Source organism: Adiantum capillus-veneris, chromosome 2, assembly GCF_014529385.1.
Source record: "Adiantum capillus-veneris isolate H3 chromosome 2, ASM1452938v2, whole genome shotgun sequence".
Classification (NCBI taxonomy): domain Eukaryota; kingdom Viridiplantae; phylum Streptophyta; class Polypodiopsida; order Polypodiales; family Pteridaceae; genus Adiantum; species Adiantum capillus-veneris.
The window spans coordinates 82,395,734-82,422,439 of NC_140932.1; the positions used below are offsets into that span (position 1 = coordinate 82,395,734).

Consider the following 26,706-nt stretch of genomic DNA (forward strand, 5'->3'; position numbering starts at 1 on the left):
CGCACCTTGCTCTCCCTCTCGCTACTTGTTGCTTTGCGTGACGCTTTGAGCCTCTGTACCTACCATAGTCAGAACCTGTCGAGGCTCATTGATAACTAAGCCTCGCGTGACCATGCGCTTAGGTTGAGTTCAGACCGCCGCACACAAGAGACTTTTCGCGTTGGTGGACCAACGAAAATGCACGCTTCACTAGAGGCAGTTCAGTCTGCACACACGACTTGGCTAGCCCTGTTGAGTTGGAATGCCGACTCATGCCCAAGGGAGCTGTTTCATGTTCCGCGGCTGCCCACCCCGCCCGTAGCTTGTGCTGCACTGCTCCAGCCAATCAAAAGCCACAGCGCCGTGTAGCTTCTTTCTTTTTCGCTTTTGTGTGTGAACAGAGCAGCAGACAATCGAAAAGTTGGCTCTGCTCCTGGGTGGAAAAGCAGTCTGAACGAGGCCTTAGTAGGTCTATCCTTCATTTATAAAAGAGAATATTTGAATTTGGCGGGAGATAGACATGTAACCAAGCTGAGCGGCTTAGCCTGCTGCAGACATGGCGTTCGACGATGAGATCGTGGAGGAGAGCAAGGCCATGGCCTACTCACAAGGCACTGGACTTAACCAGAGATTGATCGACATGGTCCTGTCTAAACCAGATCATCTCCTTCTGCAAGCTTTGGAGTCTCGTAGCCGCAAACCTGCTGCAGGCCAAGCTCTCCTAGAGTATTCCCGAGCTCTTTTCGTGCTGCTTGGACCCTCTGCTCGCCGCAGTGATTCTTCCCGTTCTGCAGCTCTCCTCCTTCGTCTTGTCATCAAGCTCCTCAATCTTGTGCAAGATGTTAGGGTTTCTGCAGACAGGAAATTCACGGAGTGCCTGGAATTTGCCTTGCAAGAGCTTGATGCTCTCCCTAGAAAATCCCTACCCCACATCGTCGAATCTATATTACATCAAATGGAAAGACCGAATTTTGCTTTTGGTTCTGATGCAGATGATGCCCAAACTTTGCTACTTCTACCCCGCTGTCTCTCCCTCATTGCTGCTTCATCCCAGCATGTTGAAGTGCCTGGATCTGATGAGAATGTGACCTCAGACCTTGCTGGCTCGGAGTATCTAAACCGGGCTCTGAAGCGCATGCTATCTTTGACACCGTGGTCCAAACCTGCTCTTCTAAAGATAACTAGCATGCTCCGAGAAATGCCTTTAAGTGAATCTTACCTCCTAGAGTTTCTCAATGCCATTTTTACACAGATGCAGAATGTGGAGCCAATCGAATATCCTGCCATTGTCTATCAGCTCCTCCTTTTGGCATCAAAAGGGTCCATGCGAAATATTCTTCTAGGAATTCTGGCTTTTTTCAGTCATTCATTCTCCGTTTCAAGTGAAGTTTCAAAAAGCAAGGGGCCAGGCAAGAAAAGTTCTGCAGAATCTTGCAGGCAAGTCGAAGGAACGATATTGCTGCACATTAATTTTGCAGTGAAACAGAATCCGGCATTGGGGCAAGAGATTCTCAATCTAGTGCGATCCCGCTGCTTTCCACTCACTTCGTTCATCTTCTCTGTTTTTCTCTCGCTTGCTCGAATACAGAGATTTGAAGAAATAGCAATGAACCTGCTAAAGGCTGCTGCAACTAAAGCCTATCAAGATTGGAAACTGAGCAGGTAAGATCGTAGATAACTGTTTTAGTAAATGTCCAATTTGGGCTAGCAAGCATATGTATTCAGCTTCCTTTATTAACTCTTCATTTTTCTAACCATATCTAGCCTTAAGTTGGCTTGCACATATCATTTCATCTTTATATCTGAAGGGTTCACTATCAATCATATGAATGTATTATCCGTCGTAACACCAGGAGCCATTGTTGTCAGTCTACTTATTGTACCTGACTTATAGCTAGTAAATGGTCTGCATGCCAGATATTCCAGCTCCTTACCCTCAGGTTTGAAGAAGCAGTGCTTGGAGGATGTCACAACTTTGGAGCAAGCAATTATGAAAACTGTAAATTCCTTCACAAGCATGATTGGGCTACTCCTATAACAGCTCGTGATAGATGAATTGCATAGATGTTAGCTTTTTAGAGATGGAATATGCATTGAGCCACTTCTTTTTAGGTCCAGAACACTGCGTTTGGATGGGACCATGTTATACCCAGTCTTGTAAACTTCGGATTTACCATGATTGAGACAGCAGCAGAGGCTTCCCTTTGTGACCATGCTGCTAAGTCGTCTCAGTTGCCATCTTGCAAAGATCTGGGAGCAAAGATTCTAAGAACTACATTTGAAGTTCATGAATTGGCACGTGATGAGGTAGTTGTCATTGTAATCCATCGTCCAGACTGAGGCAGCTTCCTAACACTCCTTGATGTGCAGATAATTGAGCAAAGTAAGTGCAGAATAATTGGTTTAAAGCCTGAACAGAGTCTACCAATCATTAGGTAAATCCTCGCAAAGCACTCAAATTCTCGTACTCTTCCATTGACAGTCATAAGTTTATCAGTTGCATACTTTCAGGATGGTTGGTCAACTTGTGCAAGATTATCCACGCATAATGCTGGAACATGTATCTCGTTTGAAGGAGTGTCTGGATTACTATGCATTTCTTCATCCTACTTCAGCTTCATCTCTTTTTGGTAGCATAGGTCCTCTTTTCCAACTTAGTTCCGATCTGCAGGTGATTCTCCCTCTCATCAACTCATTGTAGTCCCGTCATCTGGATTATAACAGCTTCTTTTGCGACATACAGGGCTATGCAGTATTGGTGCTAAGGAAGGCCATGTTTGGTAAGGAGGCAACTGCACGCATAAATGCGTTGCAAGGTCTAGTCAATTTGCTGATAGCTGAAAGAGCTTCTAAAGCTCAGAATGATCTTGATTCACTTCTGAACTCTTCAAATGAAGCCAGTTGTAGCCAGCAGGAACACAGTTACTTTAGGAAAACTCCGAGCTTGTTACATGAGTTGAAGGGTTTACTTCGGAGGTGCCTTTCACAACAGGTTGGACTTACTCATAAGCAGTTTATGTTGCTTAAATTCATAATGGGAAACCTGACACAGTGAAAGCTTCCCGGTCATTTTATTTAGAGTTTTACATGTTTACTGAACTCATTGGTTAATTAGGCCAAAATTCGAGAGTTATTATACAAAGGTCTTATCAAGCTGGTGCTGGTGGATCCAACCGCTGCAGACATTGCTTTCAATCTTCTTTGGCCTCATTTTTGCAGATATTACAAGTTCGCTGAGGTTTGACTGTTTTAGTGTACAGATCTGCATGCTTCAAGATAAACTGCTCAGTCATCATGCCGGCGCATGAAATAGTAAAGCTTCTTCTTATGTCAGAATAGCAACATTTTGCTGGATTTGGGAGGCTGTTTGAGAATTCAGAGCAACAGTGTCCTTGTGGAGGAACCACTTGATCATCTAATTTTCTCCATCCACAACCTTCTCACCCTCCAGCCACAAGAAGAGGAGGGACACAATACATTCTCTGAACCTGTTTTTGACTTTTCTCTATCACAAGATTTAGAGGTATTCTTAGGTTAAAGACTTCCAATTGAACTGCAGGACGGTTTGCTTTCCTACCTATCTGACATTGTGCATGTTGCTAGGTTGGGAGAATGCCAGCTGCCTCCTCATTGAGGGATGCATTTCTGAACGTGAGAAAGAAATTTATACACGGTTCACTCTCAGGTTTTGTCACAGAGCTATGTCTTGCTAGCTGTGGGTCACCTTCATGATAAAACAATATGGAAGCATAAATTGATTTTTTGCTTACAGATCTGAGCATGGATAAGTCTCAGGATTTCTCGGCAGAGACTTTGGAGGGGAGAATCAATCTTGAGAAGGCTCATATGTATCTAGGAATCTATGAGATTCTGGTAGATTCAATTGTTTCTGAATTAGCGAAGCACCCAAGTGGTTCAAGCAAGGGCGAGGCAGAGAAAGACCTGCTATGTTGTATTTCTATGTATTACACCTTAGAGGAGACAGTTCAGAAGCATGCTAGCAGCCCAGGCAATAGGCTGCGACCTTTAGAATCATCCATTTCTGCCAGCCTTTCTGTAAAACTGCAGTCAGGATTCATGCAAAATTTTGAGACCAAAATGCCTTTCTTGAGTGCTGCAAATTCTCTTTATCTGCTTCAGTATGCTCAGAATTCCGAAGGACTTGAAATTTCTAGAAATACGCATGTGCCCACTTCTCAGAGAAATGACCAAGAATCAGTTCAGAAAGATATCATGGGCTACAGATACAGGATTGCACTTTTGGCCACAAGGACCTGTCTTCGACGGGTGAAAGGAGCTGCTAGTGCTAGTGTTGCTCAGTGTGAAGATCCTTGGGAACTAAAGGAACTTGGCGGTGATTGGAAGATACTTGGAAAGCCGATTTTAGAGGCTCTTAGTGCTGCTGTGACAACTTCCTCAGGTGTCTTTTCGTGGTCAGTGGAAAGAAAGGAAAGAGTAAAACAAGGGAGGGGGAAAAAGCCTACTGAAGAAGGTCGAGAAGGTCTGGTTTTGATGTTAGTAAAGTGCTTAGATGAAATTTGGAGGCTGGCGCAAAGGAAAAATTGTATCATTGAGGTTTTTGGTCAGGCATCTACAAATCATCAGGAAAAAGACCTAATGGAGGAGAATGAAGGGGGGTGCAATAATTTAACAGAGGCTACATCCGAGCAAATGTTTTCACAAGAACTGTTGTCGAAGAAAATACAACCACTACTTGAACAGCTTCTACGCCGGTCACAGTTTCGGGAGTTTGAGGTGCACATTTACTTGCATTAAAATCTAAAACTGAACCTTGCATTAAAATCTAAAACTGGACCTCATCACATTCTGCAGAATGCAAGCTGTCTTTGGTTCTATAGTCCTGCCTTTTGGCAAGGCGTATGTTGAGGGGTGGGGGAAAGTGTAAGATTCAAAAGAGGGTCAAGGAAACCTAAATTCAACGCATCTGGATTCAAGATTTTTTGAGAATGAAGGATCAGATGATAGATTCTGATGAAGGGAGTTTGAACTTTCAAGAGATCTTAGTTATCTTACAAATTTATCTTTATTTGAATGTATTTTGGGAATGGCAAGTTAGTAAAGTCTCAATTTCATAACTCTTTTTGCCTATGTGTTCTAGGCATAAAATCTTCAAGCGTGTGCTCGTGGGAACACATTTAGATTTGTGTGTGTCCTGACCTTCTAATGAAATTCACATGGAACATCTGGATCTTATATAAAGTACTTAGAATGAAATGAGCAAGTCACATAATGATTGGGTGAAGGATGATGGGGTTAGCAGGGGATGCACGTGAAACTACCATAAGTAAAACCTTTGGAGTTAGCGTGAGGATGCCACAAGTAGGATCTATTAGCATACACTATGTCGTGTAGATGTGATCCTGGATTGTGAGCTGGTCACCGAGTAGGTGGGATCCCTCCCTTATTTTGGGGGTGATCCTTTACTTTTATCCTTTTGCATCCCTTTTCAAATGAATAGGTGTCATATGTGTAGTCGGTCTGAAGGTCTCGTCATGGTCACCTCCTGGCCACTGAGAAAAGCCCTTGGCTACTAAATGAGCCTTGTGCTTGTTTAATGAATTATCTGATTTTTACCAGATCTTAGAGACCCATTTGACACCAATGACCTTCCACTTCTGTGGTCTTGGAACCAACTTTCATCCTCTTGATGGAGTCAAGTGTTGCCTACACAACATCCTTCCACTTTGATTGTGAAAGTGTCTCCTCAATTGAAAGAGATTCTCTCTCCTTTGCCACTGAGGATATCAGGCCATAGTTCACCTGCAATAAAGCTCCATTTGCCTCAACTTTTTATAACTGTCGAGATTTGTACTGTGATAAGAACCAATATCCATTGCATTGCCATCTGGAGACTGCACATTGCTTTTTGGAGTTTGAGGAATAGGAATTGGAAAATAGGGTTCGTTATGAGAGGAATCACCATCAGGATCACGAAGAACAGGCAAATATGCGGATATAGTGGAAGACTTGGGAGCCGAAGCTCCCTTTGGAGGAATGTGCTCATTGAAAGCTACATCACGGCTCACCATGTATGGATCATAAATTTGAGAGCCCTTGGAAAGAGTATTCAAGCGGAAAAAAAATCATACGGTTGGACTCGGAGTCAAACTTCTCCCTTTGCTTCTTTTAATGATGGACATAGGCAGCGCTCCCAATGGGAGACATCAGGCTTTCCACCAAATTAAGTTTTCAATGGAGTCTATCGAGGGAGTGAAGTCATAGGAGATTGGTTGAGGGTACAAACAACCATAGCAACGGCCTCGGCCCACAAACACTTAGGCAGACCTTGATGCTCAAGCATAGTTCGCGCTGCCACCATCAATTCTTCTTCTGCTCCATTACTCTATTCTCTAAGGGTGATGCAGTATTGGTAAGCGTACGCTTGAGGCCATGGTTTGCACAATACTCTACAAATTGTTGAAGATAAACTCTCCACCCTTGTGCAAAGGCTTCGCGGAAATTCACAAAGCTACAATATATCCTCCTGCCATGGTGTCTACCCTCCTCAATAATGGCTCTGAGTGTCAAAATCTGGTCAAGAGTGGAGAAACCTCTCCCGAACCTTGCCTGTCCTACTGCCCGTATGCCCTCTCTCTCTGCCCATCCACTTAACTCATGCTCAAGAATTGATGCATATAGCCTAGCCAGAGTGTGACCAACCATGATGGTTCGGTAATTCCCCGGAAGCATAGGATCTCTTGACTTGAAGATAGGCACAATAGTGGACATACTCCAAGTCTCAGGGAAACCCTCATACATGGCTCTATTAAACATCATAGCAAGAGGCTCTGCAAGCATATCTCTGGCATGGATAAAGTGCTCTGATACCAGACCATGATGATCCTGTGCTCTTCCTTTCTTCATCTTGTCCATGGCTTTCCTTGCCCTCTCAGCAGTAAAGAAAGTACATGTTTCTGGGCATGCCTCTGGAGGGTCAGGCAAAGGTGGCTGCCCTGATGCTATATAGAGAGATGTAGCATATTCCCCCCATGTCTCTGTGGAAGTGATGGCTGGCGGTGGAGAGTGCTCATTGAAAAGCCTCCATGCCTCACTAGAGTCCTGACTCATAAAAAGGTGATACAGATCACGCTCTAATTGAGATAGGTAAGCCCTCTTCTTTCGTCGCACTAGGCGGTGGAAGATAATACGTGACTGTCTATGTGTAGTAGTACCCACGAGCACCTCTCTCTGTAATCTGATCCTCGTCTCTCTACACTCATAATATACCAACTGTTCTGCCTCTGACGCTACATGCAGCGTCTTTGCCAGAATCTGGGTGAGCTCATCTAGTGGTTGTCTTGGCTCTTGAGTGCATAGTTGCTTGTATATCTCATCAGTGTACACGTGATCCGTCTCCCTTGTGAAGGTATACCGAGTATGTGTGGAGGCCTCTCCCAATGGAGCTGTGCTGAACTAGAACGATAGAGTGAAAGACAAGATAGTATGATGGACTGCTACCCAAACCGGTCTAGTTCTCACCACGAAATCCTGAAAGGAAGGAACGAGTCCTTGCGGAGCCATAACATAATCCACTGTACTAGCGCCATGCCGATCTGGAAAGCATGTAAAACCACAAGCTGCAGGGAATCTCTGTAGGCCATTCAAAAAAGGCCAATCCATGTGCAATCCCCATATCAATCAAGTATCTGCCATACTCAGTGTGCTCCTCATCCTGTGATAATCTAGACATGCCCATTTCTGTAATGTCAAGCTGCCGCATCAACTCCTCTGAGGTATCATAGAATATTGTCTGGTGGTGGGCAGTCCTAGCATTGAAATCCCCCAAGATAATAATGTCGCTGTCTCTGGAAAACTCCCATGTATCATCATCTAAAATAGAGAAGGGGGACTGTCCTCTAGGTGATGCATATACTGACATACTAGGAGGAAAATAGCAAATAGCGATGTAGAGATATCTGTCTGTCTCTGCCTTCAGTCTCACCCACATGTACCTCGCATGCTCATCCCTCCGAGCTATATGTATCAGAGACTATAGCCATTTCCTAAATAAGCCACTCCTCTGGAACCTTGTCCTTTGCGCTCTGATCGAGTCTCTTGTCTGCAAGTTGTCTCCCATCTATATCCGCTCACATGGGGCTTGGACCGCCCCGGGGCTTGATGCATCTCAGAGTAGAAAATGATGTCTCTCCCTGTGAAACTATCCTCAAAGGCCCCTACATCAAAGGCTCAAAGATCCATTACAATTCTATGTAGCAACTCTGAGTGTGGTCCCACAGGCCTCGCGTTGTCATGCGGGGTGCTTCTCCACACACACACACACACACACACACACACACACACACACACACACACACACAGAGAGAGAGAGAGAGAGAGAGAGAGAGAGAGAGAGAGAGAGAGAGAGAGAGAGAGAGAGAGAGAGAGAGAGAGAGAGAGAGAGAGAGAGAGAGAGAGAGAGAGAGATGACACGAGCCCTAATCTGCTAGCGTCAAAACCCTAGTGCTTGCGTCGAAACCCTAACCCTAACCCTCTTCGTCGCCTCCTCTGCCCTCGTAACTCTGTCCCACCTTGTGGAGTTGCCCCACCTCGCGCAACCCTACTACGCCATCGCCCTCGCCATCACGCTGCCCTAACCCTCCTGTGTGCTGCCTTCGCTTTGTCTCCCACGCCTTTCCAGGCCCCGCGTCACCCTTCCCAGCCCCGTGAAGCCCCCCCCCCCGCCGCCGCCTCTCCCCTGCCCTGGCTGCCACTCCCTAGCCTTGCCCAGTCACTCCCCTACCCCGCCCCGCCCGCCACCTCCCTGCTCTCTCCGATTTTCCCTGACTTGTCCCACCTTCTTTCATAGTGGGTTGAGAAGCGAAGTAGGGAAGGTTAAGGTTTTGGCCTTAGGTATTTTTGCACCAGATCCCTCTCGAGTGTTATGGCACCTTCAATGGTAATTCCTAAAGATCTTCAGCATAAAATTGGTGACCGGATTAACATCCTCTTTTAAAGAGGGGCCGTCAGCCGCTTAGTGGGTTGCTCTTATGCTCGAGTCAACATCCGAGAGTGGCTCTTGTGCACTCTTATTGGTTTGAATGAGGACAAAGTGGAGGACATTATCTTGGTAGACATAGCTACTTTCATTGCTATTGTCTCTTCAAAAGAACTTGCCTCTCGAGTCTTCATCAGCACTCCTCTCGGCTTCGGAGACAAATTGGTGTTTTTGCACCCGTGGCACGAGGATTTCACACTTGGTGCTTTTGAAGACAGATGTCAGGTTCCGAAGTATCCAATAAAAATATCTTTCCTAGAGCTGCCTGCACAGTTTTGGTTGCCGGATGCCATCTATAAAGGTGGTTACCACCCCTTCCATAGTCTTTCCAAATGCCATCACTGTTGAGTGGAAAGGGGTGTTGTACTCGCAAAAGATTGTGGTTAAAGGCAGACCAAACTAGTGCCTTAGTTGCCATTGGATGGGGCATTGGATGGGGCACCTGGTGAGGGATTGCCCTAGAGGGTGACATCAGAGACAAATTGCTCGGAGGAGGAGACAACCCTCTCAGTCACAGCAGACCCTGTAGAACTGTGCACAATCACAGGACCGTGTGCTGAGACAACAACAATAGAGTGCTCAGTAGCAGCATAGTGTTGTGCAGACACAGAGACAGACTCTGTCTTTGGCTCTATATGACACAACTTGCAAATTCTGGCCTCTGCTTGTACTCTCCTAAATCTGCCATTCTCAATTTCTAATTGATGCGATGATGTGCGCATCTGACCAAAAGCACATCGTATCCCATGGGATAAATGAGTGTCCATATAGGCCGGTCTGATCATATATCCATCCTCTGTTAGTTGGAGAAGACGCTCTATAGAAAGCCATCTTCGTGCCCAACTCATGTGTCGGCTGTATCCATGTGCTCCTAGTATCTAGAATCAGATCCTGACGTATGAGTCTAGTGATCTCTGTCCGTGTGAGAGACAGGGAGGGTGCATCCAAGAAGTAGTGGAACGGAGGCAGTCTATCCATGCTGAACCATGTGACTGAAACCATGATGTCATTTGCCCATACTAGCATGTTGTATGGCTGTGTAGCGCTAGCTCTTAGGAAGACTCAAGCGCTAGCCGAGCATATCTGTCTGTGGGGAGGTCCCATAAACTATGCATGAAGGATACTGATTTAGTAAGTGCCTCGACCATGAGAGGGGGGGCAGCTAGCTCGGCTCGAATAATCTCATGTGGTACTGAGGCCTTAGACCAAATCATCACCAAATCATCCGAGAGATCATAGAGACTATAGGCCTCTCTATACAGCTCCATCCATCAGTGCTACTAGATCTGCCATGGTGGTCCATTGAGGGTCCCCAAATCTGAACTCCGTAAAGCATATTTGAAGCCACTAGAGTGTCAAAAAGCCAAAGCTTTGTTCAAAGTTCTTGAAACTGAACCTGCAAACACATCCTCTCAAATCCTCCCAAGGTTGCATAAGCTCTCGTCAGTCTAGTCTTTGCTGCTCTCCTCAATGAAAACACCGGTCCACTGAAGACTATCCCAAGAAAGGTGTATGCATCTGTATACTCTACCATTTCCTGGCCATATGTAAATGTGGGTGCTCACTGTTGACCTCTTGACCCACTGTGGTGTGGTGCTAAACACCATAACCTTGGTTTTCCCGAGGTTAACAGACAATCCACTATCATGAGCAAATGTGTACAAAGCATGTAAGTGATGCTGTATCCTCTCCGGGGTGTCAGAAATCAACACAATATCATCAGCATATAACAATAGTGGGATCCATGTCCTTGCCAATTGTGCTCCTCTGTCACCATCCCTCTCAATGTAGTCAGAAACCTTATCCACATACATGCCAAATAGTGTAGGAGATAGCGGACAGCCTTGTTTCACCCCAATAGTGGAGTGAACCAAATTAGAAATCCCCTCTAGAGTGCGTACATGCCCACTAGTGACCTGGATAGAGCCATGATTCCCCAAATCAACTCTGTGAGTACCCCCATCTCCTGCAGTCTGTTCATCAATTGAGCTCTGGGCATTGTATCGAAGGCTTTGCGGAAATCCACAAAGCAACAATAGAGCAGTCTCCCATGTGATCTCTCCTCCTCAATAATGGTTGTGAGTGTCAGAACATGATCTCGGATCCTCTGTGCATAAGCGTCTGTATATACCATCTATGTAGCCAGAACCAGTGACTGTCACGTGACATATCCAACCCTAGGTGTCCGTGGACAAGCTACAGCATGCCCGGGGTTCAGTTCAGTCAAGTCAGTCTAGAATAGGAAGTGATCTGGCACTTTTGTGAGTGTGTTCGCAGACCGTGCATATCCAGACACTTAGATTAGATGCATATCCTCTGGTTGCACACAACATGATCATTAGCATTCCCATCAGAATCCATCAGGGGAATTTCCCGTGCATTAAACCTATTTTCCCTATTTTTGACATTTTTCACTTATTTATTAAGTGACTTTTGTTGGAAAGTAGGTAGGGCAATTTTGCTAAGTTTGTATATAAGCAAACCTAGCGCTAGCACTCTTTGGTAGAAGAGGTAGCAGGAGCACTGCTCAACAGGCACCTTCTTAGCAGGACCCCTGACTGCATGACTTAGCGTTTTTTGCAACTCAGCATCAAGCTAGCGTTTTTGCAAGGACAGATAAGCCTTGGCGATTTTGCATAGCAGAGGAGCTTTGGCATTAGCAGACACAGTAGAACCACTTCACGACAGCAAATCAGCCCTAGTGTTAGTGGATTTTCCCCAACAGCAGAACTCAGCCCCTAGCATTTTTGCATCAGTATCACACTTCAGCGTTTCGCAGATTCACCGCGACAGAACATCAAGGAACACCAGCGTTTTCAACTTTCAGGAGTTAGTACCCGCAATAGAACCCTTGAACCTCGTAGATCTCACCATCCCGTAGCAGATCCTCGCCGCACGGTCAGATTCCACAAGGTTTATAGATTCAGCCCGAAAAACGCAGATTTCAGCATCTGCGTTTTCAGCGCGTCGTCGTCGCATTGTCGTCATTGCTGTTGTCACCGACATAGAGTCAAAATTCAGCAGATAAAGATTTGCAGATTTCAGCCCGTCTCATCGTCGTCGACATCGTCGGCAAGTCCAAGCATTGTAGAGATTTGTGCAATCATAAGTAGACCGCTCTCACCATATAGAGTGGGGCCTTGGGAGGAGGGTTTGACAACATTCTGGTGTTGTATTCTCTTCTCTCTCTATCTCTCAGTCTCAGTACCTTCATTCACAGTGTTCACCACTTTGTTTGTGTCCATTGCACTATCTCACTAAAGGATCGGAAGGCTCTCCCTTCCCTAAGTAAAAGGAACCTTGAGCACAGTTCGGAGCACTCATCTTGAGCAAAGTTCAACATTCACTTCCGCTCCACCTTACATTGGTATCAGAGCTTTGGCAGTGTTCTGTATCACTCAAAGAAAGAACCACATAATTTTTTTTGCTTGTTGAGGTCGCACGAACCCAAGCTCACTTGGGCGTGTCGTTTCCTAATCGTGTTTTTGAAGAGTGACAAGAACCCAAGAAAGAAAGGCTTGTCGAGCCTCCCCTTGTGCCTCTTTTCACTCATTGAGAGCGGACCGTGCACTTAGCGGCCAGCCAATTGACGTGAGGTGGGAAAAAGAAACCTTGGTGTGAGTGCAAGGCCGCCAAGGGGTGCACCCGCAGAAAAGAGCAGAACTTGGGTGAAGAGAAGATCCTTCTCTATCACAGATTGCAAGCGAAAGAAGAACCTCAAGAACCTCAAGACCCGCAAGAACCGCAAGAACCAAGACCCCCAAGAACCCAAGTTCCTTGTGAACTTAAGAACCCACGACTTCAGTGGATGGTCATCACTCGAAGCGGAATGGATACTTCGCTTGGAGGTGATGAGCATGAGAGAGGCAAAGAAGAATTTCCTCCATCAGGAGGTTTTTCTGACCCTCCCCTTTTTCCATCTATGCAAAGGATTGCACTAACTCCTATGGAGGCTTTCGACAAGATGGTGATGGACATGAAGTTAGAACGCGAAGCACGAAAAGCAGAAAGAAAGGAAGAACACAAAGACAGAATGGCAGCCATAGAGAGTGAGCACGAGCAAGCGCGCTTTGAAGACAAAGAAAGAAAAGCAGAATTTGATCGAGAGACCAAAGCAAGAAAAGCAATGAACGACCGACACATGAAAGAGATGTTGCGACTCTTTTCTCAAGTGCAGGCACAGATGCAAGAGATTCGGGAAAAGGAGATTCTCTCAGTCTCTTCTTCTCCAAAGCATGACACACATGATTTGCATGATGAATTGAATGATAATGATACGCATGATGATTTGAATGACAATGACAAGCATGATGATTTGCATGATGATCACGATGTGATTTCTCACAAGGATGATGATTTGTATAATCAAGACGTGATTGCTCACAAGGATGATGGTTTAGTTGATGCTTTTTCTAGCGAAGCTAACTTCGCTGCAGATTCGATCAATCACGAAGAACCGATCTTGGCTCTCGAGTCGAGGTCCACAGAACCCCCATAGGAAGATTCGATCAAACACGAAGATCCGATCTTGGCTCTCGAGCCTAGGTCCAAAGAACCCTTACAGGAAGTACTTTGTGTTCGAATGATTAGTCAGCACGCATTGTTCGAGTGTTCCATTCGTGATTGTTTCCTGTATTTTAGTCAGCGTCTTTATGTGATCCCTTTTCCTAGGCATGACATATTGTACACTGAGCACGATTCACTCATGAATGAGCAAGGATATATGCGGATTACTCATGAAAAGATAAAATGTTTGTATTCAAGGAATTCACATTCCATGTCTCTTCCTTGGCATGACACAGTTGTAGAAAGAGCACAAGAAAGTAGCACCAAGCATGGGCATTTCCATTGTGTGTTGCCACAGTTGATTGATATAGATCAGCACGACAAGATTCATCTCATTGTTTGCGTGTGTGTGGTGAACGGGTTGGCACTCCGTCTGTTTGTTCATCTACATTGCATGCAAAAGTCTTTTAGGAAGACAAGCTTTTTTCCAGTCACTTGACATGGAATAGGTATGTTCATGTTTTTGTGTTGGAAGTGGCTTCAGGAATTTTTAGCCTTGGAGATTCTTGAAGAAGATGGACCTACGTCCATAGACAAAGTTGAAGCATTGAAGGAGACTCAGAAGACTTTGTGTCGCTTTCGGCGCGGCCCAAATAAACAAGCATTGCAGACCTTTATGAAGTTTAAGTATCACACGACCCACACCTCACAATGGGCCGGCGACGAGTCCTTTCGAGAATTCCGGATGTTGTTGGCGATCTCCCTCGACGCCATATAGTTCGGTACCAGTACCTCACTTTGAAAAGGAGGGGATGTCATGTGACACATCCAACCTTATGTGTCCGTGGACAAGCTACAACATGGCCAGGGTTCAGTTCAATCAAGTCAGTCTAGAATAGGAAGTGATCTGACACTTTTGTGAGTTTGTTCGCGGACTGTGCATGTCCAGACACTTAGATTAAATGCATATCCTCTGGGTGCACACAACATGATCATCAACATTCCCATCAGAATCCATCAGGAGAAATTTCCAGTGCATTAAACCTATTTTCCCTATTTTTGACATTTTTCACTTATTTATTAAGTGACTTTTGTTGGAAAGTAGGTAGGGCAATTTTGCTAAGTTTGTATATAAGCAAACCTAGCGCTAGCACTTTCTGGCAGACACCTTCTCAGCAGGACCCTCGACTGCATGACCTAGCGTTTTTTGCAACTCAACATCAAGCTAGCGTTTTTGCAAGGACAGATCAGCCTTGGCAATTTTGCATAGCAGAGGAGCTTCGGCATTAGCAGACACAACAGAACCACTTCACGACAGCAGATCGGCCCTAGCGTTAGTGGATTTTCCCCAGCAGCAGAACTCAACCCCTAGCGTTTTTGCATCAGCATCACACTTCAGCGTTTTGCAGATTCATCGCGACGGAACATCAAGGAACACCAACGTTTTCAGTTTTCAGCAGTTAGTACCCGCATTAGAACCCTCGAACCTCGTAGATCTGACCATCCCACAGTAGATCCTCGCCGCACGGTTAGATTCCGCAAGGTTTATAGATTCAGCCCGGAAAACGCAGATTTCAGCATCTGCGTTTTCAACACGTCGTCGTCGCATCGTCGTCATTGCCGTTGTCACCGACATAGAGTCAGAATTCAGCAGATAAAGATTTGCAGATTTCAGCCCTTAGCGATTTCAGATTTCAGCCCGTCTCGTCGTCATCCTCATCGTCGTCGACATCGTCGGCAAGTCCAAGCATTGTAGAAATTTGTGCAATCATAAGTAGACCGCTCTCACCATAGAGAGTGGGGCCTTCGGAGGAGGGTTCAACAACATTCTGGTGTCGTATTCTCTTCTCTCTCTATCTCTTAGTCTCAACACCTTCATTCACAGTGTTCACCACTTTGTTTGTGTCCATTGCACTATCTCACTAAAGGATCGAAAGGCTCTCCCTTCCTTAAGTAAAAGGAACCTTGAGCATAGTTCGGAGCACTCATCTTGAGCAAAGTTCAACATTCACTTCCGCTGCACCTTACAGACTGCCCCTTGGGCAATGCATAATGAGACGTGCTGGGGGCAAACTAGCATATTGCAATGTAGGGTGGCCTCCCTGTCTCCGTTGTCACTCTGACCCACATAAATCTGGCCTGCTCATCTTTCGGAACAATACGAATGAGGGGTTGAAGCTCCTTCCTGAATAGGACTGCCACACCTCTTGGCCCACATCCTCTATGCGTTGATCTCACAACCTATCCACAAGTAGTCTCCCAATGGTATCCCCTCACACTAGGTAATGTGCTATGTGTCTGCGAGTAAAAAATAATGTCTCTTCCCTTGAAGCTATCCTCAAATGCGCCTACAATGTACATCTAGCTTCATTGATCCATTACAATTCCATGGTGCCATTTTAAGGTTGGTCCATAGGTCTTGCACCGTCATGCGGTGCGTCTTTCCAAAACCACTACTCTCCCTCCCTTGTAGAAAGCAATTTTCTTTTTCTCCCTTGTTGCCTTGATCTCTGGCATGAGCTTTTGCATGTGTGCTACGTGTGTTAGGGTGAGGTCATCACCCAAAAATATCCTAGTTTGTGAGTGTTGGTCTCTTCTTCAGGAATTCCTTCCTAGCTTCCAATGTAGGGAAACGTATAGTGAGTGCTCTTTCCTTGGAACTCCCTTTTTTCACCACTTCCCTTATTTTCCACTCTCCAAGCCCCTGTGTGTGTGGGTTCAGAAATGCCCATGCGCTTCAAGAGTTCTTTCACTTCTTCTTCTACTTTCCCAGTGTGTTTGAGACCTGTAACACGCACATGAAGGACTCTAGTTTTCCTCTTTTGCTCCTCCTCGATTGTCATATTGATGATAGTGGATGTAGGTGTGGCTTCATGCATCTCATCTTTTCCTTTCTTTGCGTTCTCGATCCACTTTCAACTTTATAAACCTTCTCGTGTTTTGAATAGGTGCTCCGTCCATGAAGAGGTTGTTCGTGCCTTCTGCTCTTCCTCTTCACGTAGAGTTTTCACCTGCTCCTTAATGCTTTCAAGCTCCTTCATCATTGAGGGTTGAATTTCCCCCTCCTTTGCGGGGTTATTTTTACAAGCTGCAAGTTCTCCCTTAAGTGCTTCGATCAATGCATCCTTTTCATTCATGCGTTCTTCCATTTTTAATTTCTAGGATTCAAAAGCAGCTAGTGCATCCTCTAATCTTTTTTGTATCACGCATTCCATTACATTCACTCTGCCCTCCTATAGTCTGCATTTCGGCCTTCAATGATGTGTACATGTCGTCACGCTTACCAAGCACCCCTTTGTCCAACTCTTTTCTCATCTCCATACATAGCTTTTTTGTAAGTCTCTGTCACCCCTCAAAAGGCTCAGCTCCGCCTTGATCATCACATGTACCTTCTCATACATTAAGTCATCTTTGACTCTCAAAAGTTCCTTTGCTCTCGCAGAACCTTGCGATAGTGTGCTCTCTCGAATCCTCGGCCTATATGTCGCTTTGGATTTAGGCGGGGTTAAATATCATCATCTTCAAGCATCTCGCGTGAGGCTTCGCATAAAGTGCCTGTACCCCTCTCCTTGAGTCGTAGCACCCGCCCTCTCTGTGCCGGGGCTAACGGGCTGATTGTCTGGGCTTAACTTGCCTCAACCCCATGCAATTGCAATGTCTCCTTTGGGTGCTTCGTTCAATCCACTCCTACCATCGGCAATGGGACATGCTATCAACCACGGCAAACACAGGGGTTGGTTGCATAGGGTTGCAACAACGAATTGTGTAGGGCACAAGGCACGAATATGTGCTTGCAGGCCACTGACAGTAAGCACGCTGTTAATTTGAAACACCTGACAAAGCGCACATTGCCGCACTAATCCATGTCAGCAAATTAATGCTAAGGTGACTATAAGGCTAAGGCGCAACACAGCGTTACATAAGGGCAGGTGTTATGAAGAGATCAACGCAACACAACATTACGCAAGGGCAGGTGTTACAGAGAGAAATGAAACGAAATGAAATGTCATATTAACGTCTTCAACAAGCCAAAGTTACCTATGAGACCAGAAAGTTACAATGTGGTAATTTGATACATAGTTTGAGTAACAAAATAAAAAATACTATGGAATCCTAAGCTGCTAGATGTGAACTAAGCAGCTAGCTGGGATTGTGTAGGATATGAGAGGGGGCAGGGGGGGGGGGGGGGGGGGGGAGGGGGGGATGTGTGAAGCAAATGGGGAGCTAATACAACACAATGTGGGTGTATCCTCAGAAAGAGTTAAATCACACGAGATCTAGCATCGGTCGTTGGCGGATCTCATCAATCTCCTCCATGATCAGTAGTCTGACTGGGCGTCGTGCATGTCGTGCCAAAGTGATTCGAAACCTTTGATACAGCTTCCTTCAATGCTCTGTAGTTGTTGCTAAATTGGCTATCTGACAGGAAAATAATTCTAAATGAATTATTGGATTTATAAGTAAGAGGGTTTTCTCGCTTGGAACACCAAGAAAAATGATTCTAAATGAATTATTGGAATTTTAAGTGAGGGTTTTTCTCACTGGAGACATCCGAGTACAAAGTATTTCTAGTGCATCATTCAGAGTAACGACGGGAGTAGTGTGAAAGTGAATATCTGTAAGGCCACTAGGAACGGGTACTTCTGATGCGTCACATCGGATGGGTGACAGGGAGCATCGGGAAGAGGTATCTGACCATCCGGGAACGGACATCTTTGATGCGTCATAGGATAGGTGACATAGAACATCGTGAAGGAGATTGTACTGTAAGTTCGGTAGGAAAGGACTAGGTGATGGGTATTCTTGATGCGTCACAAGGTGGGTGACAGTGGGTGCATTGGAAAGGGAATATCCATAGTCAGGAGGAAATTCCAAACTGTGTTAGAATTGTGCACTAGGAAAAGCAAGCACTTGAATGAAGATGGGTTCGGAGGAAACTTTGAGGAAAAAGAGATGCTTTCTAAGAAAGCGGGATTGCTTGTGGGGAAAGCAGATGCTTTCCCACGAGGAAGTCTATGTCTGCATTGCAACTGTGCATGTGATTGCATCCAGGGACGCCTGGGAAGTGCTGTGAAAGCATTGTTTTTAACTTATAAGGTTTTATTGAGTTTTTGGGCAGATTCAGACTATTTTAAAATATGCCAGATCAGCCAACGTTTTCTCTTTCTTTTTTTGGCAGAACAACGCAAAAAAAAAGGAAAAAGAAGGGGAAAAAAAAAACGGCCGCGATCTCTACATGAGTAGCCTACACTTAGCTATTTGTGCCCGTGGCTAGGAGTTATAAAAGCATCACATGCCCTCACTCAAAGGAAGAGATCAGTTTTCGCAAGGAGGAGATGCTGCTGCAGATTTCAGCCGCAAAGAAGACGTTTGCCGGTGATGCCCATGGCTGCCCCAAGTGTACCCGATGTCGCTAGGACGTAGTGCGCGAGTTCCCTCACGAAGAAGTGCGTACGGAGCGTGTTTCCATCGCGACAAGCTGTTGTTTTTCTCTGTTTTCAGCCCATAAACATCGTAGAGAGGCTGATTTACGAGAAGGAACGCGAGAACACACCTCTTTTGTGTGTAGGATTGGAAGAGAGGATTTTTTATGTAGAGATCTCTTCCGGGGAATTGCTTTTCGAGAACCGAGTTGCGTTTCGAGCGTCGAGACTTTGAAAGTAATGATTTTCATGTTATGATCTCTAAGTATTTGTTTGCAGGTGTACTTCCTCTTAGTGAGGGAGTAGGAGCAGAGGAAGGCATGAGCCTCTGCAAGATAAAAGCGCTCTGAGAAACTAGAGCCGGATCAGCTCAAGGGTTTCGTACCCGAGTTTGGGAAGTAGATCCACGGATCCGAGAGTGGTACACTCTCAAGATGTGATCCGGAAGTTGAAATTCCCAAGGGAAGGACTTCATGTCCGGGAAAGGAGAGTTGTTCTGCGAGAAGAGGACTCTGGAAATGGAGTCAGAAAAGAGCTACAGGAAAGCCATGCCTTGTGTCTGGAAGGTGATATCCAAAGGCGAGAACCTCGATTCTCGAGGATTTGGAATAAGGAACGGAAGTTCCTTAGAATAGGGTTTTGCCCTAGGAATAGGAAGCCGAGGCTTCCGGGAACCATCAAGTCTTATTCTAGAACGAACGTGGTAATACGCTCGGTTCAAGTGCTTGTATAGACTTCTCCTCAGTAATAAAGATACTATTCGGGGGGGGGGGGGGGGGGGGGGGGGGGGGACCAGCCCATCTTTTGGTCCCCAGTACTGTGTCGATCCTCTCACTCTCTATCTCTCTCTGTCTCTATCTATTTCTCTCTATACCCTCTGGCTTCAGTAATAAGTGAAAAAATCCTATTTATCCGAATGTATTTTATATTGCTATACGCTCCCGTTTGTGACAATGGTATCAGAGCATGGTCTCCTCTCTTTCTCTGTAAAGGAGGACGACTCTGGGAAGATACGAGAAGAAGCCATGAGAAGCCAAGAGAGAAGTAAGTAGGTGAAACACTAAGTCTTGTAGGAAAAAGCTCGCAGAGTTGGTAAAATTTTTCACTCTGCAAGAAGTCGACACAAGACTTGGGATTCTCTAAGAAGGCGACAAGAGCATGATGCTCAAGAACCTAGAGAATCCGAGGAGCGGAATGCTCAAGATAGTAAGATACTTTAGAACCTAGAAAATATCCATGAATATCAATTTAAAACCATAGCCTAGAAAACTCGTCTTTTCGGGAAGGATATGAAGGTCTTTAGACCTCAGAACACTCCGGTCAAGTTTCATACTTTTGACGGATGGGAAGATGTTCCGAAAGCTACCGCTTTCATTCGACAGTTTGAAGTTGCCTTTGCAAACGGCAATTTCTTAGAAGCGTCGAAGGTGAGGCATGTGACCAAACACCTTAAGGGGATTGCAAGTACTTGGTGGTATACCAAAGCTCTGCAAGGAACTTACAACAAGACTTAGATTCAATTCAAGGCTGAATTTTCCAATAATTTTTCTTTCCTCTACGCTTTGAGGAAGGCATCCAAGAAGATTGGGATCGGTTTGTCCGATAGGAACACGAGCGAGTCAAAGCGAGTAGTGGTTTACTCTTGCCAAGGTAGCTCCACCCTTGATCCTCTTTGAAGAAGGAAATATGAAGAAATTCAACGAAGGACTTTTGTCCGAATTTTGTAGATGCATCTGCACGATACTTTGCAGCAGATGGTGGAGTCAGCAATACAAGTTGAAAGCGTACACCTTAGTGTACATAGAATCTAATCCCCGCAGTGGGACGAGAACCATCGAACACAAAAACAATGAATTTTTGTTACCTCCCCTCGAAGGATACATTGCTATCCGGAGAAAGTTTGGAGTAAGGGAATTCAATCTAACTCCTGGGATTTTGAACAAAAGACCCTCGAACTTTAAGTGAGAGGGCAGGTTTTTGATCAAAGTTACATCTTTTGAGGAAATCATAAAGTGCATTGTGCTTGTTTGCTCTTTTGCACGAGGTATGGTTATGTCTAACCGGGACTACTCAGTCTTGAGTGTTTCTGAGAGCAGGATCAAATTGAAACATTGTTTTCTGAGATGAATTGGTTTGCTCAATTAGTCGGAAGGTCAACTATTGATCTGGTATCGGGTAGTCTTCCAACAAATTACTTGCTATTGCGGGTAGGACGACAGAAAGGAAGGAACCATTATGAGATTTCAAGCAGAGTAAAAGTTTTCGCTAAGCTTGAGGCCTAAACCAATTAATGGAAGCTATGGTAGTGCTTTTCGCACAAGTGAATGAAAACTCTCTTTACGAGGGAAGGAACAACTGACGACTACGGCCTGTGCTTGAGGACTCCAAGGATTGAAATCCTAGTTTATTTGATGATCAGGTTTTACTCTAAGATTGAGCCAAGGGATCGTCAGGTGAGCGTCTTCGCTCTAAGGATCTTATGAAGGGAAGGTAATTTCCCAGGTTCACTAAAACTCTAACACAACTTAAGAATTATGTACACCTTTGGGTACATGGATAACACACGAAGATGCAAACCCATGCCAAGGTGAGTCATCTACCAGTCGAATTTTTTTTCTGCTGAACGGAATCAGATAAACAAACTTCCTTTTCAGGAAGTGGACGGGAGTTTGTTATACTCTCTTGAGCGCCTTTTTGCGCGCAAGGATATTCAGACACGAGAATCTCTATTTTGAGATGTGTTTGTTAGAAGGAATTTGAGTCTCTCTATGGAGAAGAGGTTTTCTGATGGTCGTTGATCATTGAGTACGCTCTGTGCTTTTATCATTACAGTAGCAACTTTTGGTTGCAGTATAGGTTTTTCCATGAGCAGATCAAGTAGCATTTACATGTTGCTAGAATAAATTCGAACAATTATGTTCGTAAGAGTATAATTCGCCAACCGTTTCAAAATGGTAAGAATTACCTCAACCACATATGGGGGAACAACCCTGAGATCCAAAGTAAGTTTACTCTATTGTGAACCGGGTTTGAACGTACGTTCAGAAAATGCTATGGCTAGAATCCTATTTGCGTGAGATTTTGCAAGTCGTCATTGATGCTTGCAAGGTGAATCATTTTTAACAATTTTGCAAGGAAGAGACGCTAATGGTCGTTGGGAAAACACTACTGGTGGTAATAACTCGCAGGAGAAAAAGATTGGAAGGAAATGCCGCCATGCATGAGGAATCTTCGGATTGGAACCGTCCGCCTACGTTGAGCGATGGCCCAGAACAAGAACCTTCTTCAAGGTGACTGCAGACTCTATTTGTGAAAGAAAGACATCGAGATTAATGCTCTATGACTTGGGCATTCCCTATGTGGGAGGACACAAGAGGTTCAATACCCTCTAGACTAACAACATAGGATAATGCGCAAGGACAGATACCTAGATTGATTTCTCGGAAGATTATTCTTCTCGAATTTTAAGAAGACAGAATCGAGTGAACAGAATCTCGGATGAGAAAATTTCCGATCTGTTGGAAAGACGCAAATGACAAGTTCTTACATGGCTCGTAAGTTTGATAATTGGTGAAGGATATCCTCAAGGTACTAGAGGAAGGACATGAATTGGTAAGGTAAGTATTGAATTATTAAATTTTTGAATTTTTGTTTAATTTAATTTTTAAGTTCTCTTTTGAGAAAGGACTAGCTCAACTCACCATTGAGCAAGATTTGGAATCTTTCCGATTTCTCCCCAGCAGTTCAGTTGAATCTTTACAGTTGAGGACAACTGTTCATAAGTGAGAGGGATATTGCTAAATTGGCTTTATCTGATAGGAAAATAATTCTAAATGAATTATTGGATTTATAAGTAAGAGGGTTTTCTCGCTTGGAACACCAAGAAAAATGATTCTAAATGAATTATTGGAATTTTAAGTGAGGGTTTTTCTCACTGGAGACATCCGAGTACAGAGTATTTCTAGTGCGTCATTCAAAGTAATGACAGGAGCACTGTGAAAGGGAATATTTGTAAAGCCACTAGGAATGGGTACTTCTGATGTGTCACATCGGATGGGTGACAGGGAGCATCGTAAAGAGGTATCCGAATCATCCGGGAACGGACATTTCTGATGCGTCATAGGATGGGTGACATAGAGCATTGTGAAGGAGATTGTACTGTACGTTTGGTAAGAAAGGACTAGGTGATGAGTATTCTTGATGCGTCACAAGTGGGTGACGGGTGCATCGGAAAGGGAATATCCATAGTCAGGACGAAATTCCAAACTGTGTTAGAATTGTGCACAAGGAAAAGCAAGCACTTGAATGAAGATGGGTTTGGAGGAAACTTTGAGGAAAAACAGATGCTTTCTAAGAAAGCGGGATTGCTTGTCGGGAAAGTAGATGCTTTCCTGCGAAGAAGTCTATTCTGCATTGCAACTGTGCGTGCGATTGCATCCAGGGACGCTTGGGAAGTGCTGTGAAAGCATTGTTTTTAACTTATAAGGTTTTATTGAGTTTTTGGGCAGATTCAGACTATTTTAAAATACGCCGGCCGCCCACTTAATAAGTGGGCAGCCATCTGATAAATAAGGCAACAGATCAGCCAACGTTTTCTCTCTCTTTTTCTAACAGAATAGCGCAAAAAAAAAAAGAGGGAAAAAAAACGGCCGCGATCTCTACGCGAGCAGCTTGCGCTTAGCTATTCGTGCCCGTGGCCAGGAGCTATAAAGCATCATATGCCCTCACTAAAAGGAAGAGATCAATTTTCGCAATGAGGAGATGCTGTTGCAGCCGCAAAGAAGACGTTTGCCGGTGATGCCCCTGGCTGCCCCAAGTGTACCCGATGTCGCCAGGACCTAGTGCGCGAGTTCCCTCACGAAGAAGTGCGTACGGAGCGTGTTTCCATCGCGACAAGCTGTTGTTTTTCTCTGTTTTCAGCCCATAAACATCGTAGAGAGGCTGATTTACGAGAAGGAACGCGAGAACACACCTCTTTTGTGTGTAGGATTGGAAGAGAGGATTTTCTATGTAGAGATCTCTTCCGGGGAATTGCTTTTCGAGAACCGAGTTGCGTTTCGAGCGTCGAGACTTTGAAAGTAACGATTTTCATGTTATGATCTCTAAGTATTTGTTTGCAGGTGTACTTCTTCTTAGTGAGGGAGTAGGAGCAGAGGAAGGCATGAGCCTCTGCAAGATAAAAGCGCTCTGAGAAACTAGAGCCGGATCAGCTCAAGGGTTTTGTACCCGAGTTTGGGAAGTAGATCCACGGATCCGAGAGTGGTACACTCTCAAGATGTGATCCGGAAGTTGAAATTCCCAAGGGAAGGACTTCATGTCCGGGAAAGCACAGTTGTTCTGCGAGAAGAGGACTTTGGAAATAGAGTCAAAAAGAGTTGCAGGGATGCCATGCCTTGAGTTTGGAAGGTGATATCCAAAGGCGAGAACCTCGATTCTCGAGGATTTAGAATAAGGAACGGAAGTTCCTTGGAATAGGGTTTTGCCCTAGGAATAGGAAGCCGAGGCTTCCGGGAACCATCAAGTCTTATTCTAGAACGAACGTGGTAATACGATCGGTTCAAGTGCTCGTATAGACTTCTCCTCAGTAATAAAGATACTATTACGGGGGGGACCAGCCCATCTTCTGGTGCCCAGTATTGTGTCGATCTCTCTCTCTCTCTCTCTCTCTCTCTCTCTCTCTCTCTCTCTCTCTCTCTCTATCTATTTCTCTCTATATCCTTTGGCTTCAGTAATAAGTGATAAATCCTATTTATCTGAATGTATTTTATATTTCTATGCGCTCCCGTTTGTGACAGTAGTCCTCCGCAATCTGGGGTGGATCTCCCTAGAGAGAGAGAGAGAGAGAGAGAGAGAGAGAGAGAGAGAGAGAGAGAGAGACTAGGAAAGGTTCTTATTTTTTTGTATATATGATGGAGACATCTTTCAAATGCTTTCAGGTTCTCTCAGGAATAACCTTAGGTCTTGGAAGTAGATTACATTCGCTTCAGATGAAAGCATTTGGATTGTGGGCAGAAGCAAACTGTAAGACGCTGAAACTGACATTCAATGGGGCTGTGAAAGCTTTGATGAAAATAGCAGTTTGCCTGCTGCCTCCTCCAGATGATTTAGTTTTAGCTCACGCATTGAGTCAAGAACTCTTGAAAGTTATTGGGACTGATGAGCAAGAACCAATTGAAATTTCAGGAACATATCATGTCATAAATGCATCGACAAAAAACTGTATTGCTGGATCATTATTGCAGCATGTAGAATCAATCTTGACTAATGCTGATTGGCTCATCAGCAAGCTCAAACTGCCACCATCAGCGAAGTCAGATCTCTCAACTGACTTGCTCACCCAACCTCACTTTGAAGTTTCACGAATGGAGTCAGAAGTAGCCCTGCACAAAAGACTGGAAATTCTGGTCCTTGTGCTTTCAAATTTTGTACAAATGAATTTAACTGGTAAGCACTTTCTTGTTGAAGTGCTTAACATTATGGCGCGTGGTTCTCCTAACTGCTTCATCTGCTTTTCTTGATTATTGCAGGGGCTGTGGCTGAGCAATTCCTAAGAGTATCTGTAAGGCTTTACAAATGCTTAGCGGCAACGACAAAACTCTGCATAGCTCCCAAAGGATATAAGCAAACCGTCCCTAGTGACAAATTCCAGATGCTTGCAGAAGTAACATGCAAGAAGCTTACAGCTCCTCTCTACAATTTCATGGCTGTCATGCAAAGGGTACAAATCATATTTTGAATGCTCTCAAAATTGTTCTCTAATGGATAAGGGGCTATAATAAAGCTAGATTACATCACCCAGAAAGAGCCATTACTTGCTTTGTCTCTTCCATTTTCAGGATCAACAAGAAAACTGCCAGACAAAAGGAGCTGTGAACAAGATAAAACGGGAAGTCCGAACAATACCAAACCTTGTCTTTCATGTGGAAGATTACGAGCGCTACCTGATACAGCTTAGCAGGCTTACAAAAGTGAACTTTCTGAGGCATGCCAAACGCAGCACGGCTCGAGACTTCAAGATCCTTGACAATGGGAAGAAGTGTAAGCAGCCAGCTGCCAATGAGAACATGAGAGAGGAAGCTGCCGAACCGGATGCAGCGGCTGAAGACTCCGAGAGAGAAGGCTCGCGAGAGGAGCAGGAGTCGGAAGAAGAGCAGAATGGCTCACAAGGTGATGTCAATGTGCAAGATGAGGATGAGGAAGAGGAAGCTCCTTCTATCAGATTTAGAAGACCCATGGAGAAGAGGGGTAGAAAAACGGTGGTACGAGATTCGGATGATGAGGCTGAAGGCAATAAGAGGCAGCATGTTGATCTGTAAGCCAATTTTGAGAGAAGATATGCCTTCTGAGCCACATCAGGTTAAGCTATCTAATGAGAATCTAGTGAAGTTGACACAACCCATACAGGTGGTTACTCATGTGGGTGAGTGCTGTAATCAGAATGATTGATGCAATGGCTTAGCATTGAATGAGAGCTTTTGGTTTTTAAAACAAAATTGTTTATGCACAGGTTGAATACGAGGAGGTTTTACAAGTCGAAGAATTTTATGGATCCTGAATATTGTAAGATATCTGGAATTGGATATGTAATTAATCCCCAACTTGTACATTGCCCGAGTTTTGAACTCTTATAAATATTAGTGTTGCCAGTATGCACCCATTCTTTAGGGCCACTTTGCAGCCAGATGACGGGGCCTATTACGTTCTCTCTCTCTCTCTCTCCCCATCTCATTTCTCTCATATACGGTCCTTGGATAGACACGCCTTCCAGATCCTCTTGAGCCA

The 26,706-nt window shown here is 44.7% G+C and overlaps 1 protein-coding gene across 2 annotated transcripts; it reads left to right on the forward strand.

Annotated features, from left to right (window-relative positions):
• Nucleotides 1-233: 233 nt before the first annotated feature.
• On the forward strand, nt 234-26,588 carry LOC147463082 (fanconi anemia group I-like protein). Of its 2 annotated transcripts, XM_086487185.1 has the most exons (15): nt 234-1,641; nt 1,897-1,978; nt 2,092-2,286; nt 2,350-2,414; nt 2,491-2,650; nt 2,723-2,971; nt 3,095-3,217; nt 3,314-3,502; nt 3,583-3,664; nt 3,752-4,734; nt 24,861-25,368; nt 25,452-25,642; nt 25,761-26,236; nt 26,329-26,344; nt 26,432-26,588. In XM_086487185.1, exons 1-15 carry the CDS (start codon nt 536-538, stop codon nt 26,477-26,479), a joined length of 4,473 nt encoding a protein of 1,490 aa, XP_086343311.1. In that variant the 5' UTR covers nt 234-535; the 3' UTR covers nt 26,480-26,588. The 2 variants fall into 2 exon arrangements, 1 of the variants encoding a protein (XP_086343311.1); XR_015184899.1 differs by having other exon boundaries at nt 235-1,641; nt 2,098-2,286; nt 25,761-26,344; nt 26,432-26,569.
• Nucleotides 26,589-26,706: the final 118 nt, after the last annotated feature.

What these genes read in the sequence shown, in the direction of transcription:
- LOC147463082 (XM_086487185.1), top strand. Translation starts at nt 536, where the DNA reads ATGGCGTTCGACGATGAGATCGTGGAGGAGAGCAAGGCCATGGCCTAC. An exon ending in CAAGATTGGAAACTGAGCAG is followed by an intron (nt 1,642 to 1,896) that starts GTAAGATCGTAG and finishes TCTGCATGCCAG; the next exon opens with ATATTCCAGCTCCTTACCCT. An exon ending in CTCTATCACAAGATTTAGAG is followed by an intron (nt 3,503 to 3,582) that starts GTATTCTTAGGT and finishes GCATGTTGCTAG; the next exon opens with GTTGGGAGAATGCCAGCTGC.